The sequence below is a fragment of the Bombyx mandarina genome, chromosome 13 (genome assembly GCF_030267445.1).
Source record: "Bombyx mandarina strain Sakado chromosome 13, ASM3026744v2".
NCBI classification, from domain to species: Eukaryota; Metazoa; Arthropoda; class Insecta; order Lepidoptera; family Bombycidae; genus Bombyx; species Bombyx mandarina.
The window spans coordinates 4,942,019-4,961,695 of NC_143220.1; the positions used below are offsets into that span (position 1 = coordinate 4,942,019).

Here is a 19,677-nt window from a genome sequence, read left to right on the forward strand (position 1 = left end):
ATGATAGTATCAATCTCAAACAATTCCTCCGAGCATTCCCCATGGAACATACGGTACAAAACACAAAGGGAACCGAAGTCCCTCCGCAGACCTAGAGGTTCCTAATGATCTGCTGTCACACAATCCTAACCATAGCCCAATTGCAGAATCCTACACAATTGTATGTTCGGGGTAATCAAAACCTGGCATCTTGATTATTGAGTCCAGGGCGCCCCTGAAATTAATTTAAGGATGTCACTGAATAGCATTTATTATTTACAGTTATACCTTATTCAGTGTTCAACTTACTGTTCTTACTGAACTCTGAATCTCGTGTTCCATTTTGATATGGAAACACCGTATTGCTGCGTCAAGTGACATACGACTATTAAGGTCGGAAGCACAGTAATTCTGTGGATGCACCTGCCCGTACTTACACGGCTCCATTGCCGAACACAAGAGGATTTCATCCCGCTTAAATTATTCTCCCTTCGCGGTTGTAATTTGACTGTGTGTAATGACTTTTAGACAATTCCGTGCCTCTGTTGAGGCATCGTAACGATATTTTGAATTCCACATACAGATCTTAATAAGGCTTTGCGAGACAAGTGTTTTTTTTTTTTCGACAATTAAAAATTAGTAACATAACATCTAATAGGTTCCTTGATGTCCATTATACCAATATTATTTTTATGAGTAAATGCGTAGTTTTCAAGCATCCTAAAATGACTTACAGGACTTTAATTTTCGATGTGCTCACGTACAAAGCGACGTGACTATGCAATATTATGACTATACGATATTAAAAATCATCTCTAAACATATGTATTTCTGTTATTACTTCTAGTAGAACTTACTCTTTGAGCTTCAGTAACTATTTACAATTAAGTGAGTTTAAGAAGTTCGGTGCATTCGTATCTAGCGATGTATCGGTGTTTGAATCCCGCTGGCGGGTACCAATTTTTCTAATGAAATCCTCCTCCTCGCGTCGTTTTCCTCATTACTGAGGGTCGTGACTCCCCCGCTGCATCAGTTTCTCCCGTGCGATTTCCCTCCATCTTCTACGATCCTTAGCTTTGTGAAGGGCATTGTTTCTAATGAAATACGTATATATCAAATGTTCACGATTGACTTCCACGGTGAAGGGATAGCATCGTGTAATAAAAATCAAACCGGCCAGATTATAAAATTTGCGTCATTACTGGTGGTAGGACCTCTTGTGAGTCCACACGGGTAGGTATCACCACCCTGCCTATATCTGCCCTGAAGCAATAACGCGTTTCGGTTTGAAGGGCGGGGCAACCGTTGTAACTATACTGAAACCTTAGAACTCATATCTCAAGGTGGGTGGTGGCATTTATGCTGTAGATAGATGTCTATGGGCTCCGCTAACCTCTTAACATCACGTGGGCCGTGAGCTCGTTTGCATTTGCAATTAAAAATATGAAAATCAATCGTCACACGAACAAGAGGATTGTTAAACCCAAACTAAAAAGAAAAACATCGTCTTAAATTGGAAGCAAAAACCCACAATTAGTAATGATTTTTACGCTTTCATGTGCACAAAGCCATCACAACCTAATAACGTTTCGATATCAAATCAAATCCAGAATGAACACATTCGCGACTCCCTGTGAATTATGTCGGCTGTCTAAAAATTTTTGTCATGTATCCCCTAAGGATTGTACGGTTAGCAATATCATTGTGCATTGGAGTGTGAAATTGCATAGCGATCCGATATCCAGAGTACGACTTATCGGTTTGTCGGATTAAGATCTAGTACAATGTTAGTATCTAGCCTTTGGGAGCGTTCAAAGAAAATAGAATCGCTTCGAATGGTTTAACAGGCAAATTGAATTAAGTAGAAGTTCGTTATTAAAGTCTGTGCGTTTTAGATTATATTATATAGCTTAAAGTGTTTATTTTAATACTGTTTTTAATAAATGTTTATCATAAGAAAGAAAAATATGAAATTTATATTTCGTTTCTTTTTTATTCCGCTTGCTTTTTCCTAGCTAGCTAGCTTAAAATATTAAATATTTTTTTCTTTAGTCTTGTGGAAAGGATGGATAAAATTTTGTAAACTAGTAGGCAGCGGCTTGGCTCTGCCCCCGGCATTGCTGAAGTCCATGGGCGACGGTAGTCACTCACCATCAGCTGGGCCGTGTGCTCGTCTGCCAACAACGGCAATAAAAAAAAAGCATTGTGCATTCCTTGTCGATATTCTTCTATACTAATATTATAAAGAGCAAAGATTTGTTTGTTTGTTTGTATTGAATAGGCTCCGAAACTACTGAACTGATTTGAAAAATTCTTTCGCTCTTTGGAAGCTACACTATTTCCGAGTGACATGGGCTAAAATCTTTATTGAAAAAAAATAGGTATCCTTACTAAAACTCCAATAATGTAACCCAAGGTGTAAAAAATTACCTAAAATATTCTTTACATCACGTGCCCTGCGAAAAATATTGATGATAGAATAAAATAATGTACTACGACTTTGTAGAACACATTATTTACAAAAAGTGTCGCGACAGCATGTGTCTAACTATTATAGTTATGCCGCAATAAGTGTTCTTTTATTTAAAGAAATAAAACAACGTCAAATATCGTTGAAATGTTTTGTTAAAGACCCGAGCGGAGCCGGAGCGTGCCCTAGTATTAAATAAGTGTGGGAAATTTCAAACTTCTCCGTCCGCGAATTTTCGTAAAAAGGGGGGGTGCGGTACAAAGTTTTTGCTTCGCGTATTAATATACAGATAATATACGCTACATCGATTTAAGATTATTGCGCTTTTTCTGATTAATATACAGATAGATACATCAAGAATGTTTTTTTTTAGACCAAACATCGTGAACCAGCGATGTGATTTGAATAGTGGGACAGCCGTTAACTTCAATCATCCTGTAATCACACAAAATCAGCCGTGAACTCCTTCAGTCATTTACGTATTACATAAAAATACATTTTCATTTTAAACTAGCGACCCGCCCTCGCTCCGCTTCGGAAACATTAAATTTTATTATTGATAGGTGAAGCCCGCCATGTTGCGCGCGGTACGACAATAACTGCGGGTGACGCCGCGGGACGAAGCTAGTCTAAAAAAAGTAACCCAAGTTACTCCTTATATCATCTGCTACCTGTTAGTGAAAGTCTCATCAAAATCGGTCCAGCCGTTCCAGAGATTAGCCGGAACAAACAGACAGACAGACAGACAAAAATTGTAAAAAAAATTATTTTGGTGTATGTACCGTTTATATATTCATATGCATGTAGTAAAAAGCGGTTATTTCAAGACTACAAAGAGACACTCTAATTTTATTTATATGTATAGATTAGGACTAATTTTGAAGGTATAGGAAAAAAATCAAAGCTAAAATAAAAATAAAAAAAACAATTTCAATCAGATATCGTTTTTGAAGTAACTTAAATTATCTAGATTGGTTCGTTCCAAGAATTCTGTACCGGGAACAAATTCAACTCAAACAATTCCAACGGAACAATTTACTGGTTTTTGAATTATAGCATTTCCATTAACAAGATATCAGGCGAAGAATCCACGGCGGAATAAATGAGAGAAAAAAACTACTCACCGTTTCGCTAATTGCCTATTACGGTAGCCTGGAAATCAGCCTGGAGCTACCAATACGCAAACTCCATTTATGGGAGCATCGGCAAAGATTTTGTTTTAGTGTATTCATTAAATGCATGTCATTTAAAACTGAATATAGCTCCAATATATATTTAATTTATTGTCATTGTTGAATTTACCAATTGAATATGCTCGGTTAATTTATCAATAGTAAATTAATAGTACAATGCTACGTAATTTCTTCTCCTGACTTGTAGTTCTAATTTTTATTCGACTAATAGTTTCGTCCTTGGAATTTTAAGCTGCGTCCAAAAATAAAAAGCAACTTTATTAATTTTATTTCACATGTACAAGCCACCCAACCAATTTCACAAAACTTGGCACGGATACAACTAAATCTTTAAGAACTACATGCAACTTATAAAACTGATCACGTAGCTTCCGTGGAGAAACATTTAATATATTTAGAATTCGCATCACTCTACAGCTGCAGGTAAAAATGAGTGTACAAAAACATTACATAAAATGAGGGCGCCTGCATTTAAATTAAAAATACCAACTCTATAAATATTTTTCGTAAGCAACCAACTGTAATCACTCTTAAAATACACAGCAATAGCGTTCATGCTTTCAGAAAAGTAGAAATTAAATAGAACATAACAGAATTGGAAAGACCAATTAACGAATCCCTCATAGACGTGGATACAGGAAATTACAAGAGAGCTAAATTAAAAGAAATGAAACAACAAAGCAACGTGACGCAATTCCGTAACACTTAGTTACGCGGCAAAGTGGGGAAGACGCCAAAATCAAGTGGCCGCCTCGACCGACACAACAAACCAGCTTCGACTGGGTTGCCTTGTTAGTGCGCTAACAACGTACCGGATCGCGAACGGAGCGTGGGACTTAGCTAGGATTGTGATTCGTAACGTCATCGCATAGTTTCCATAAAAACAGTCAGAGAATATCGGATAAGCTGTTTCTGGATAACAGATTAAATCTATTAGGCCAGATTCTTTGCATATATGCTAAATTTTATTATTAATTAACGCGATTTAGCTTCGAGTTTGAGCCTAGGTTGTAGTCCTATTTGAGTGTATATGATGTTGGGTTGTCTGCTTTCACCGTTTGACGGAATGAAGTTGTACCATGTATATATATATCGATGCTTAGTTAAACAACACAATTAGGCAAATTGTTTTAACGTGAAATAACAATGGTTTTACAATATTTATAGGTAGAATAAAAAATTTTGGAGTGAAATTTTACTCTCTACCACAGACTATTTCAATTAGTGTAAAAAAAGGTGCCAGTAGATGTCGGAACGCCTACAATCCGACACAGCCGCATTAGTATCAGATTGTCCATAATTCCCTAGCTTCCGAGGCACATCAAATAGATTGACTTAATCATCATCAATAGCCCGCATTCGTTCATTGCTGAACATTGATTTAAATAGCTGCCACATTAATCAATATTCGATTGACTTGCTACTATATGAAGTAAACCAAATATCTAAGATTGTGTTTTTTTTATATTACGATGCTTCTGCAGGGATGAGAGGGAAATCCAGGATATTAGAAAAAAAAACATTTTGTGTTACTGTGGCAGATGTTTAGGTAACTACGAGCAAGTGCCTTAATTGAAACCATGGTGCATTCTATCCAAGCTTTATTATCATATCAGACTGCCGTTACTATTCTACAAACAAATTAGAATTAAGTTTGGCTCAAACGAAACCTACTTAAATTATTAGTTTCGAAAACAAATTAAGAAAAAAAAAATCTGAGTACTATTTTTCTGACCCCTTGGGAGTTAATTAGGCCATAGCTGTAAACGCTAAGCACCATGTCACCTTGCATTACTGATTTTCATTACAACATATTGTGTGAAAGATTTGCAGAATACGCAAGAGACCGGCACCGTGGCTTGTCTCTCCAGACATCGGTCACAGCTCTAAGTTGTACATCGAATATATCCGTTGCTGTACATACAGGGTCGAAATGTCAAAGAGAATCAAATATCTATGTTAAAACTTGTTTTTTTTATATTGCTTAGATGGGTGGACGAGCTCACAGCCCACCTGGTGTTAAGTGGTTACTGGAGCCCATAGACATCTAGAACGTAATTGCGCCACTCAGCTTGAGATATAAGTTCTAAGGTCTCAGTGTAGTTACAACGGCTGCTCCATCCTTCAAGCCGAAACGTATTATTGCTTCAAGGCAGAAATAGGCAGGGTTGTGGTACCTACCCGTGGGGACTCATAAGAGGTCGTACCATCAGTATGTCAGAGTTGTCAAAAAAAAATTAGGGTTGAGCGAACTTGAATCACTCGTACAATTTGAACTGGGGTCGTGACATAGCTCCATCCTTTTTTCGGTTCCCTTTTGTCTGTTTCTGTGTGAACGACGTTATCACGTGTCGGCGGGCCTGTTTGGTATTATTGAAAGAACACGTAAAAACCCTTCTACCCTTCGGCGGATGATGGCGCAGCTTCGTTTGTCAGTATTTTGTAAATTGGCTTTAGATTCGATTTGGTACTCGCTATTGGATTCCTAAAAAAGGTGTGTTATCGTGAAGGCGTAGATTTCAATTTTCAATGGCAAACTTATGATATTTCAAATATTTTTGTAAATCACTGTCTTATTTACGTTTTTCAAATGCTAATCTTACCTTATAGCAACTTTTTTTTAATTCAAGCTTTATTAGATTGTGAATCATAATACATATAATAAAAACCTGATCCCACGAAAACTCGAAGAAAATCATTCAAGTCTTGTGTCAGTAATTAATGAGAAAGACTATTATATGAAAAAATGGGCCAGATTTATTTGAAGGTATGTTTTTAGAAACGCCACTCAGCACGCCACAAAAACACAACAAGCAGAACAATTTCGTAATTTTAACCTTCTTCATATCTCAAGTAAAATCTAATTAACAAGACAGAGAAAATAATACTTTCTTCGATACAGATCTGAGAAAATATTTTTCTCGAGAAAAGCCATTCTAAGCATAGTGTATTGTGCTCTGAAGTTTTATTTTGCAAGGGAAAAGTTTCATTTAACTTACCATAAGCTAGCCCCCGCGGCCGCAATAGTTAAACTGAGCTTATCTTAACTATAGTTTAAGCTCGTACCGACATCTTTTATTTTTAATCCCCCGGCCAACTGGAAACGATAGGAAGTTCGAATTACTTTATTCTTAAGCAAAGATCGAATATCGTCCATAATTTTTCAATACCGCTTAAACGAGCGCCGTTGAAAGTTTTGTAATTAGGTATCCTACTTAACGGCCGTCTGGTGTAGTGGTAAGTGACATGGTCACTAGACAAGGGGGTCGCGGGTTCGAATCCCGCCAAGGGAAGATATTTGTATGATAAATATAAATGTCTTTTCCAGGGTTATGGATGTATATTAAATATGTGTATGTGTATAATAAAAATCTTACATTTATTTCCGTTATCTGGTACCTGTAACACAAGTTCTTTACGAACTTATCACGGGACCAGTTAACGTGGCGTGACTGTTAGTAAATATTTATTTATTTATTTATTATTATTACTTAAAGTTGCACAAAAGTTAAAGAGTCAAGTTTGTTGGATGCAAAAATGTAATTGGAACTTAAGCTTTTCATGAAAGTTAGGGCTACTAAATTTTGAAGCTAAGCTTTTAAGCTATTGCTACGCTGGTGCTCGGACCTAGTGAAAACTGACTACTTTGTCGAGACCAAAGAGCGCAAAACTAAAAATTAACTGTACATTTTTAAAGTTGAAATTTATATTTTTTATTGCATGATGGATGTATGAGCTTACAGTCGATTTTTTATTTTATTGCTTAGATGGGTTGACGAGCTCACAGCCTACCCACCATTACCTGGTCTATTTCTGCCGTGAAGCAGTAATGCGTTTCGGTTTGAAGGGAGAGGCAGCCGTTTTACTGTTAAAAGTGAGACCTTACAACTCATATCTCAAGTCATGCGGCATTTACATTGTAGAGGTCTATGGGCTCCTGTAACAACTTAACATCAGGTGGGCCGTGAAATTGTCCACCCAATAAAGCAATAAAAACGGTAGGCGGCGGCTTGGATCTGCCCCTGGCATTGCTGAAGTCCATGGGCGACGGTAACCACTGACCATCAGATGGGCCGTATGCTCGTCTGCCTACAAGGATAATAAAAAAAGTATTTATTCGTTAGTAACTACTCAACATCAGATGGGCCGCGAGTACTTGTAGCTATCTAAAATAAATAGCTTAATAAAATGCAATTCTCTCTCATATACCAAGCCACTTCGAGATAACTAGGGATAAGATTAAATTTTAGAGACCTTTTCAATCTACTTATATTTGATGACATTTTAGCAGTCACCACAGAGCAATAGATTTCATATAAAAAAATGCGCTAAATAAATTCCCCGGTGTGTTTCTAACAGAAATATCTGTTTCTATAAAAGTGCGTGCAGTAAATAATAATCTCCGTAACGACCATGAGGAACATAAAACGTAAGAATGCTCCTTCGTATCCTTAACGTTTCCTTTTCGAGAAAAAAAAAAACAATTTAAAGTTATGACGCTTAGGTAAATTCCTTTCCGTGAGTATAATTTATGTGAATAATGTTACTCTATTTTACTGTTTAAATCTTATAAGTTTGTTTAGCATTATCAATTGAGGATTTATAATTGATATTAATTAAATTAGATAATTTAATTTTTTTAAATAACTGGTAATAACGCCCGGTCATCTGAGTCCAATTTGGGATTATCTATGTTATGGGTACCAGAGGCAAGTTCTTTACGAACTTAGCACGGGACCCATCGATATATATCGATGACGGGACCAGTCAACGTGGCGTGATTGTTAGTAAATATTTATTTATTATTATTATTTATTGCGTATTAAAATCAAGCCTGCAAAAAAATTCTATAATTACTGGTGGGACGTATTTCCGACGATTCAGTGGTTATAAATACCAATTGGCACTAATATCGAAAACTAAAAATGACCAATTAACATGTAACTTGCTAACGAGAAATTCCAGAATTCACATCCTGGAGGAAAATTCTGCGGATTCCCTGGACGGCGCATCGGACAAACGCATCAATCCTGGAAGAACTAAGCGTCTCCATAAGACTCTCCACCATTTGCCTACGTAGGATTTTAGAGTTTTTCGGTCACCTTGCGAGGAAAAAGGGTGACAATCTCGAAAAACTTCTCATCACCGGCAAAGTGGAAGGAAAGAGGCCTAGGGGCGTAGTCCCATGCGCTGGTCCGATCAGATTAAGACGACTTTGGAATCCAGCATCAATGTCGCTATCCACTGCGCGGAGGACAGGAGTGGATGGAGGAACATAGTCCTAACAAAAGTGCTCAGTAAAGGTCACGACCCTCAGAACTGAGGAATACGACGCACAGAGAGAGAGAGAGAGATTCTAAGATTGAAATACTTAATTAATAATGTTCTATGTAAATTCCTGGCATAGAACGAATGGCTTTCGAATAAGTTTTTTATTTTGTACTTGATAAATCTTCCGGGCATTTTAATTCTTTGGACTACATTATTATTTTGTAATCCATAAAATTAATTCACTGGCCATTCGTTTTCCGCAATGCATTGAACATTGAACACAAGCGAATCGAGGTGAATACCAGTTATTTACAATGGCGTCAAATTGTATTAACACATTTTATTGTCCCGTTCACAATACAAATATCTGGAGCCTAATTAAATGTTGAATTTGACGACAACAATAACTCTCGGCATTCGTTTTGCTCTGTTTAATTGTACGAGTATTATTTAACATTCATCCTTAATTTGTATTTACCAATGTTTTGGTCTAAAATACTCTAAAATATAAAAAAAAAGTGCGTGCGTACAAAGTACACATGTCAGAAGTGAAACTTTTTTGGCGAAGTAATTTATGAGTTTTGCTTATATTTATACAAATCTAAAACTTTAGATTTACGAGACTTAGAGGAAGGGAAAAAGGAAGATATGTTCCCGCCAAAAGTCTGTCAAATGTCAATCTCAAACCTCAGTGTTGACAGTCACATTATGTTTAGATTTGTAAATTGTAAATGACTAATATTTTGCCAATAAAATTGACTAATTTAATTTCATACTATTTGATTATTGTTCCAAATTTTTTTCATTTCATTTCAATTTCTATTAACATTTTTCACAAAAAAATTATAAAATATTAGGCTGTATGGTATAATACATTTGCCTTTCCAGTTGGAAAAATACAACAACTACTACTACTGACATTTGACAAGTACTTAATTTCAATAGTAGTTTGATGTCACTTCCGTTGCATACCTGCGTGACGTTCTGTAAAATTTTTACCCTCATGCGCCTAAAGAAGTTTCACTTCAAAAATGTATGTATTTATTAATCACTTACATTGTATATACATATAAGATCTGCAGACCACAAATAGGTCTGATGAGTCTTCAATATGTGGTGCTGAATAAAAATTCTAAGGATTGATGGACTAATTAACAAAGCAACGAACCCACACTGTCGAAGACTTTCTGGCATTCGACCTCAAGCGGATTCTAAAGTATGTCACACAAATTGCCAGGAAAGACTTATATACTACACTTAAGACCTATACTATAAATATACTTGAGACCTTAGAACTTATATCTCAAGATGGGTGGCGCATTTACATTGTAGATGTCTATGGGCTCCAGTAACCACTTAACACCAGGTGGGTTGTAAGCTCGTCCACCCATCTAAGCAATAAAAAAAGAAAGAAAGACGCATACAATTTTAAAAACTGATTTTGTTTTATTATTGTCCTTGTAGGCAGACTAGCATACGGCCCACCTGATGGTAAGTGGTTACCGTCGCCCATGGACTTCAGTAATTCCAGGCGCAGAGCCAAACCGCTGCCTACCGTTAAGTACTCTCCACAAGCCTCGCTTGAAGAAAGCCATGTCATAGCGCTCGGGAAACACCGTGGAGGGGAACTCATTCCATATCCGGATGTACGTGGCAAAAAAGATCTCTGAAAACGCACTGTAGATGAACGCAGTGGCTCTAGGTAGTATGGGTGAACTCTGCTTTGGTAGCGGGCAGTGCGATGCTAAATACGAGATGATGGGATCATCTCAAACAATTCAAAGCAATTCAAACAATTCGAAGCAATAATATTGCAAAAAGATAATGCTTAGCGGCAGAAATGATCAGGATGGTGATACTAACACATGTGGACTCACAAAACAACCTACACCCAATATCTAGTTATAGAAAGCTCCAATAAGAATTTGTCAAAGCCCCGTTATCTCCGTCCCATTATATATTTGTTTATTCATATTTATTTGCTATCAATCAATCTTTGCTTTGTATTTCCAGATCGGCTGGTTTCCGAGCAGAGAATAAATCTTTTGTAGAACTTTTCTCAACAGAATAGGTATTATTCATGAGGGTGCCAACTGGCTGATTGATCGCGTTGGCCCGGACGAGGTACAACTCAGGAGCTTCAGCGATTTTGATTAAAGCTGTTTTTGGTCTTTTTTCAACAAGTATGTGCTTTCATTTATGTTGAATAATTTTTTTTTTGATTTGTTTTGATTTGATTTGGCGCAGGACTTTCTTTGGAGCAGTAGCAAAATTCCTTAAAACACTTTGCCGTTAACCCAAAGACCACTACGCAGTTTTGACTACTTCTATTATAAATTGTTAATTTACATCAATAAATCAAATTGAAGTGTCCGTTTGTAATCTCAAAATAATAATTTCTGTTAAATGGAAATAAAATTAAAAAAGAACTCATAACAAATAAACAAAACAAAATACCTTTAATTTTAGTCTGTCTGTTCTTTCTGTTCGTGATAATCTATGAACCGAATGGGACTTTCGGTGGCGAATGTGTAGAAGGTAAGTAAGATTGCAGAAAATCTATGAAATTGTGAAAAAACCCGATTTAAACAAAGTACAAACATATATATTATTATAAATACATAATAATAATATGTACAAACAAAATAAATAAAAATAGTTTCTCAGGACTGTAGGCGACGCGATAGACTTATCGTATTGTGATGTTTATGAGTTCTAATAAATAAATACATGATAAACAAAAAATAAATTATGAAAAAACATCCTTTACTGGTGGTAGGACCTCTTGTGAGTCCGCACGGGTAGGTACACACACACACACTCAACAAAACACAGACGCTTTTTTTACTTGTCGTGGGACCTCTTGTGGTGCCTACCCGTGAGGAGGGGTAGGCACCACCACCCTGCCTATTTATGCCGTGAAGCAGTAATGCGTTTCGGTTTGAAGGGTGGGGTAGCCGTTGTAACTATACTGAGACCTTAGAACTTATATCTCAAGGTGGGTGGCGCATTTACGTTGTAGATGTCTATGGACTCCAGTAACCACTTAACACCAGGCTGTGAGCTCGTCCACCCATCAAAGCAATAAAAAAAAAACCAACCAATAGCTCATAACATGAACCCCATGTACAGAGAGATTATACTGCTTAAGATAAACACACTTATGTTTTTCATTACGATTACTTCCAGCATGTATGGAGTATTCAATAATAATTCGGCAATTTTATAACTCGTAAACCAATTCTAGAAAATAGATTATGATAATATCGTCGTCTGCAAATTAATTTTCACTTATACATATTTAGCGATATGTACTACGTCGTACTTGTAATATACTTTTTATGTTTCGCAGCTTCTGAAAACTTTAGAGTTTTGATTTAAAAAAAAAACGATACATCATGAATCTTATGTTTTTTTTATTTATTGCCTAGATGGGTGGACTAGCTCACAGCCCACCTGGTGTTAAGTGGTTACTAGAACCCATAGACATCTACAACGTAAATGCGCCACACACCTTGAGATATAAGTTCTAAGATCTCAGTATAGTTACAACGGCTGCCCCGCTCTTCAAACCGAAACGCAGTACTGCTTCACGGCAGAAATAGGCGGGGCGGTAGTACCTACCCGTGCGGGCTTACAAGAGGTCCTACCACCAGTAATTTCGCAAATTATAATTTTGCGGGTTTATGTTTACCTTTATACATTTTTCGGTTCTCCCGAGCAGGTTTGGGACCCTTATTCAAAGATTGCAAGGTAGTCGTTTAGTGGGTCTACCGCCATCGATACTCGTAACACAGAACTCTCACATATATGGTACATTCGCGTGATGTCTCGCACGTGGATTTCGTAGGAGTTTCGACAACTGGCTTAGAAAAAAGAAACCAGTTTGATAATTAGATATTAAGAACCTGCAAAGACGGGAGTAAAACCGTATAGCTAGTATGTTATGAGTTTTTAAGCTATTACATAGATTTTATCGCGGGCCTTGAGCGCGGCTTGAGATGTAGCAGATTCATTGAAAGTTAGCCCACTGAGTTTCTCGCCGGATCTTATTTTATTGTTGTTTTAATATTAAACTATTATTGTCGATTTATAATTGCATAACTTCATAAAAAATGCTATGCAATAGCTTTACCGCGGCAGTCTCCGAGTGCGACACGTGTTTTTTTTTTACTTGAGGCGTCCCTGGCGTTTACAATTTGTCCACAAACGATGAGGCTTACTCTGCATGGGGTGAAGCGTATGCTTATTTATTAATCATACCTATCTTGGTGACACTGGAAATTGGAAGGCCAGTAACCCTGCCATAATAAATAAATAAAACTTTTCTAATCTCCTCGATTGTTTGATGTAATGTACTAACATTGAAACTGGGGTAATAATGACTTGTTTTGACACAATTGTGCTATCTTTTTCACTCATAACGTCGCTATTATTCGCAAAGGAAATACCACATTTTTTTTAAAAAATAATATCGGATACGGCGGTTTCTATTATCAAATTAAAAAAAAAATAATTTTCGGACTACCACATTGTCGAAGCAAAGAGGCAATACTATATTATGATCTCTTTGTAAATTTAACACAAAAAAACAACACAAAACTAAGCTGGATACTAAGGTTTTAAAAAATGAGGGTCGATTTAAGCGCAACAATGTAATTTGTGAGCTCATCAACGTAGTCCTGTATAATTTTGGACCTCGCAACGAAAACGAGATGATATTATTATTTAATGACGCCACTTTAAAGGAAAACGTCTTAGTTTCGGAATGAAGACGATTTTCCTGTACGTAAACAAGGAAGGAATTAATTTGATAAATTAATTTCGAGCTATAAATGAGAGAGCTAATGGTATTTTGCTGTTTTTCTTTCTGTTCGCCGATGGGCTTCGGTATCCGCTTAACATCAGATCTTGAGTTTGTCGCTTTTGTTTATTTATTGCGTCTATATAAATAAATAAATTAATAAATATTTACTAACAATCACGCCACGTTAACTGGTCCCGTGATAAGTTCATAAAGAACTTGTGTTACAGGTACCAGATAACGGATATAAATGTAAGATTTTTATTAAACACATACATATATTTAATAGACATCCATAACCCTGGAAAATACATTTATATTTATCATACAAATATCTTCCCTTGGCGGGATTCGAACCCGCGACCCCCTTATATAATATAAAGATGAATGTTAAATAGTGCTCAATGTCTGGCTGAGTTCGTATTATGCGAATGTCACCACATACTTCACATGAAATTGAATTCTCAACTGTAACTTATGACGGATCCATAAATCGGAACAGCCTATTTTCATTTCTGAAAAAAATAAAAAATAAATGCTCTATTCCTCGCGTGATCATTATAACACTCGAAAATGATTACCAAGAATTATAAAATTATTTAATTAATGTTTTTTTTAGAGCACGCCGTGTAGCACAATTGAAGATTAGCTGATGCGTCGTGTCATTTACCATAGATTTTGGGTTCAACAAAATTAAATATCATTTTACATTGAGAATGTTTTTTTAGGAACTAACTAACAGAATTCACGGGTTTGACGCAGAGCTACTTACGTTAAGTATAGTGATTTTTTTAATATATCTTCCGCCTCATATATAAATGAATAAGTCCGTGCTGTGTTTGTTACGACACGTTTTTTTAAAATTAATTTTAAAGATAATATTTTGCAGCAAGCAGCGGCGTGTTCTTGTTCAATCAAAAGGGTCATGTGCTCAAACATGAATGTACTAACAAAGTCTGCTTTCATAGCTCGACCGTTGCTTCCATAGTGAGTGCTACGAGGAATATGTTTCGCCCACGAAAGTCCAAAATTGCTCAGAGAAAATATTTCAGATGATCTTGTTTCTCCTCTCTCTTCTTTTTACCATCGCACATCCCGCCACGGGAAAGGAGTTTATCCATTCTATCTGAAGCCGCTGCGTTCGTTCACAGTGTATTTCCAGAGATCCTTTTTTGCCATTTACCATTCGACTCTGGAATTTACTCTTCTCCACGGTGTATATCAAATTTCTAGCGAGGCTTGCGCGTAGCCACCGGTAGATGGCGACTTGGCTGTGTCACTGACATTGATATCGTCTATCCATCATAGCTATACCATTCACCATGAGACGGGTTGCATGCTCATCTGCGTACAAGAGCAGTAAAAAAATTCGTTTCATAGTTTTATAAGTGGGTGTAACTAGCCTTAACTGGTGTTAGGACGTCTTGTGAGTCCACACGGGTAGTACTATCACCTTGGCTATTTCCACCGTAAAGCACTAATTCGTTTCGTTTTGAAGGATGGGGCAGCCTGGAACTCCTGTCCAAGGTTGGTGGCGGCATTTACGTTGTATGAAGTCCAGTAACCACTTAACACCACGTATGCTGTGAGCTCGTCCACGTATCTAAGCAATAAAAAAATAAACCTTGAAAAATGTCAAAACGGTTTAATTTTATAAAACAGTTATCTCTGTGTTTAATGTTGAAAGGAGACGATGTGTGTGCCAACGCCATCAGACTGACCACACAACCGGCCATTAGCTATTATGTGGTCTTTTTGCACAGACTATAGAGGATAATGCATCTTGCGCGACGCTCTGAGTGGAGTTTTTAGAGTTACAGATACTTCACCTCAGAAACTATGTTTAACGTAATTTACTTTTGTTTGGAACTCAAGCACAACTAATGTTGAATGGTGACTGATAAATTTTCGTGAAATTTACTTAGGCTTTTAAGTAGTTATTTTAATGCGAAAAGTCTGAAAAAAGGGGGAAGTTTTTTGTTTTCAATTTCTTTCGATGATACACGAGTGAATATGGCCCATTTGATGGACCATCGCAATGCTATAATTATAGTTCAAAGAGGTCAAAGCTCTCAGAGTAGCATAGTCCCAAGCAGAAATCATCATCATCATCATCTCAGCCTGTCCACTGACCACTCTGAACATAAGCCTCTCCAATAGATGCCCAGTGTGGCTGGTCTGTTGCCAGCTGCATCCAACGTGACCCAGCGATTTTCACTTGGTCATTAGTCCATCTGGTAGGTGGCCGTCGGCTTACCAGTACGAGGTCTCCACTCGAGGATATTTCTGCACCATCGGTCGTCCGATCTTCGGGAAATGTTTTTTTAGTTGCCCTTGGCAGGCTTAGGCAGACGAGCATACGGTCCACCTGATGGTAAGTGGTTACCATTGCCCATGGACTTCAGCAATGCCAGGAGCAGAGCTAAACCACTGCCTACCGTTAATTACTCTCCACAAGCCTCGTTTGAAGAAGGATATGTCATAGCGCTCGGGAAACATCGTGGAGAGGAGCTCATTCCAAACCCGGATGGTACGTGGCAAAAAAGATCTCTGGAAGCACACTGTGGATAAACGCAATGGCTCCAGGTAGTATGGATGAACTCTACTCCGGTGGCGGACAGTGCGATGATAAAAACGAGATGGTGGTATTATCTCAAACAATTTCTCAGAGCACACGTGGCCTGCCCAAGCAGAAATGATATCTAAAAATTTTATATCGATGACAATGATGATTCCAATAGTACGTATAAACTCCGGTGAATAAATAGTAGGCATAAACTCTACTCCGCTAACATGCTGAACGATAAACTGTAAAAAAAGACTTCCCATAAACAAACAGAACAGAACACGGAATGAATAGACATACCTATATGGACTAAAATATTCCAAAACTTAATTAACTACGTCAGTTTCAGACACTTTGCATTTAGCATATATTTTTTTGTTTAATTCTTCAGATGCTGTCCTCAAACTAAACAGAAGACTTCCGAGCTGTTAACTTTTCGACTGCTCACAAAACACGCGTGAAGCTCTTTTGACAGTCGTCCATGCGGGCAGCAGAAGTTGGTCGTTAATTACCAAAAGCAGCTCCGACAAAGGCGAGCTTTCCCGAAGGCTTTTGTATTCCGTTTTATCTTAATTGCTTTAAGAAACTCGATATCGTTTGGCGACAAGATGCTTTTTATTTCTTTACTGGGCTCCCGTCGGCAAACAATGATGGAAGTTTGAATTAGTTTTCGGTTTGATAACGTACTGTTACACGGCCCTTCTCAAACTTCTTTTTAAAAAAAACACAAAAACTTTTCACGACTAAACTGTCTTTTATTAGACTTCACAATTTTACAACACTATTGTTGACTTCTCAAATTTATGTATGCTCGCGACGGCTTCCAGATTCTAACTTATGTATGCTCGCGACGGCTTCCAGATTCTAACTTATGTATGCTCGCGACGGCTTCCAGATTCTAACTTATGTATGCTCGCGACGGCTTCCAGATTCTAACTTATGTATGCTCGCGACGGCTTCCAGATTCTAACTGGTTTTCAATATGATTTGATTTTACATGAAAGCTAAAAATGATGACTCTAATGGAAAACACAGTGAGTTTGTAAACGAGCTGATTAGGGCAAAGCTGCTTTGTAGAGTAGTGTGTAACAGCTCCCCCTTTTTGACGAAGCTTCATCCTCAATAAGATGAAGCGTAGTTAAACGAAAATAATATAAAATTTGAGGAGTCATTACAAAATCATTAAATCATTAAATTGAAAATAGAAAATAAAACAGAAAATATTGAAAATTCGTTCTTAATAATATTTATAAAATTAAAGTTAGGAATTAGTATTAAAATTAACATTACAATGTATGTTTAAACTTGTATAAAACATTCAAAATTAGAATTAGAAAAATTAGAATTACAAGATTATATAAAATATTATTCATGTTTAATATATTATTATTATTATTTATATTAAATAATTAAATCAGAAATTTAAATTTCTGTTTGAAGAGGATTGATCCTTATTATAAATAGTAGATTTATAATTCTGCTTCTGCCTAATTGGCAAAGATTGTATAGACATTTTATCTTCATCATTGGATGATATCTCAGTCATCTCGATAGAATTTGAAACTTTAGATTTTTTATTGGTTGATTTTGTGTTATAACATCCGTTAAATATTTGAATACAACATACAGAATTGGACGTTTTGTTTTTAAAATATCTGTAAATCTTATACATTAAAAATAGAAACAAACACACGATAAGGATATAAGTAAACGTAGAATAGTATGAGCCATATTTAATAAAATGAGATTGTTTCTCAATATTATTTAATTCATTTTCTAAATTGTCCATTTGGTGCGTAGCATATTTCAAGGAATCTAGATTTATTTTGCTAATAGAGATTGGCGACAAATGTGGTAAACTTTCATTAAGTATGTCTCTCTTACAACAATCATCGGATGTAATATCAAAGTTTATATTTAAAGGAGATTTAATAATAAAAGAGTAAGAATTCGTTGGTATAAGTTGAATGGTCTTAGAATAACCGATACAATTGTTTGTTAACTTAAGAATTCCTGTTCCTTCGATAGAATAATCATGGATGACGTCATTACATTTGATAGTAAGTTTACTTTTATTTGATTGAACGTATATCCATTTGTTATTTAGTAGTTTTTGCCAAATATCAATTTGACCATATAAAATTTTAGAAATACATTCAGAGGGCAATGAAAGAATAACCTCTGTTAATAATTTAGATTCACAATTAGGATTACTTACACTTGAGTATATAGTTATTGATTCACATATAGAATAGTTATTGTTTATCATTTTACAATTATCAAAATTATCCAGCATAGCATAATGCAGTCTATCGTCACTTAAAGCGATGTACGAGTTAGACGGTTTAATTAAAGCGAAAGTGCGATGTGACTCATCGTGAGGTGTAGGTAAAGGTATGTTTTTATAAACAACGAACTTGTCTGGAATTATTAAAGGAATTCGTAATACGAATATGACTTTATTATTATAGAAATAAGAACTAAGCTTAGAAACATCGATCAATGAATGAATATTTTGAATATTTAGGGTGACTGGAAAGTCTAGCCTTTTATTTATTTGATTACTATGCTTAAATAATTCATTATAAAGATCTAAGGGACTAATTACGCTAGGGTGTAGGATGTTAACCTTCGAAAATAATATAGAACTTAATGTAGTGTCTAGAAAATTTGAAATAGTTAGTAGAGAACTTTCGATAATATTAAGTAAATTATTTAACTTAGAATTATACAATAATAGATTATCAGTTTTTGTAATTTGAGAAAATATTTCGTTCATTTTATTTATTTGAGAATTCAATTTAATCTCGTTTTGATTAAGTTTGAAGATAGTCGTATTAAAATTATTTATAGTAGACTTTATTATATGAATGTTATCTCTCATTAAGTGAAATATCTCTGTCTCACTCTTTTTACATGATTCGATCGCAGCGTCGTATTTCCTCGCATCGTCTGCGTCTAATGTACCAAAGAAAAACTTTAAAATTTCGCCTCCAAATTCTAGAGAGCGTTTGACCTTGTGCATTGGTCGATAATCAATAATGTGCGATAAAGATTTTAATTTATTAAAATTAGATTGAATTAGGACCTCAGTGGGACTAGATATGTCATTACACAAACTTAAATCTTTTGACTGAATTTTATTACAAAGGTTAAGAGTATCTTGTAGTAGATTTTGTATTTTATTAAGATAAGGTTCTAGAGAGATGAGGTCAATGTGCGTGACGACTTTCCAATAGTCGTTATAAAAACTTATATGTGTCGTAGGTTCAAAATAAATTCCGGGACTATGCGCGATAGGGATAATATTCGATTCGGCGCGACTGTGGCGTAAAGAGCCATGACAGCATAAGATTCTGAAAATAAACACATAGAATAAGTTTAGACGTAGAAG

At 36.1% G+C, this 19,677-nt stretch overlaps 1 protein-coding gene across 1 annotated transcript; it reads right to left on the bottom strand.

The window, feature by feature from the left end:
- Positions 1 to 10,902: 10,902 nt before the first annotated feature.
- Positions 10,903 to 19,677, bottom strand: LOC149501597 (uncharacterized; the record flags this gene model as incomplete). Its single annotated transcript, XM_089732510.1, has 2 exons — positions 10,903 to 11,072; positions 18,267 to 19,677. Coding segments are annotated over 2 exons (1,581 nt in total), but the record flags the coding sequence as incomplete, so codon positions are not given.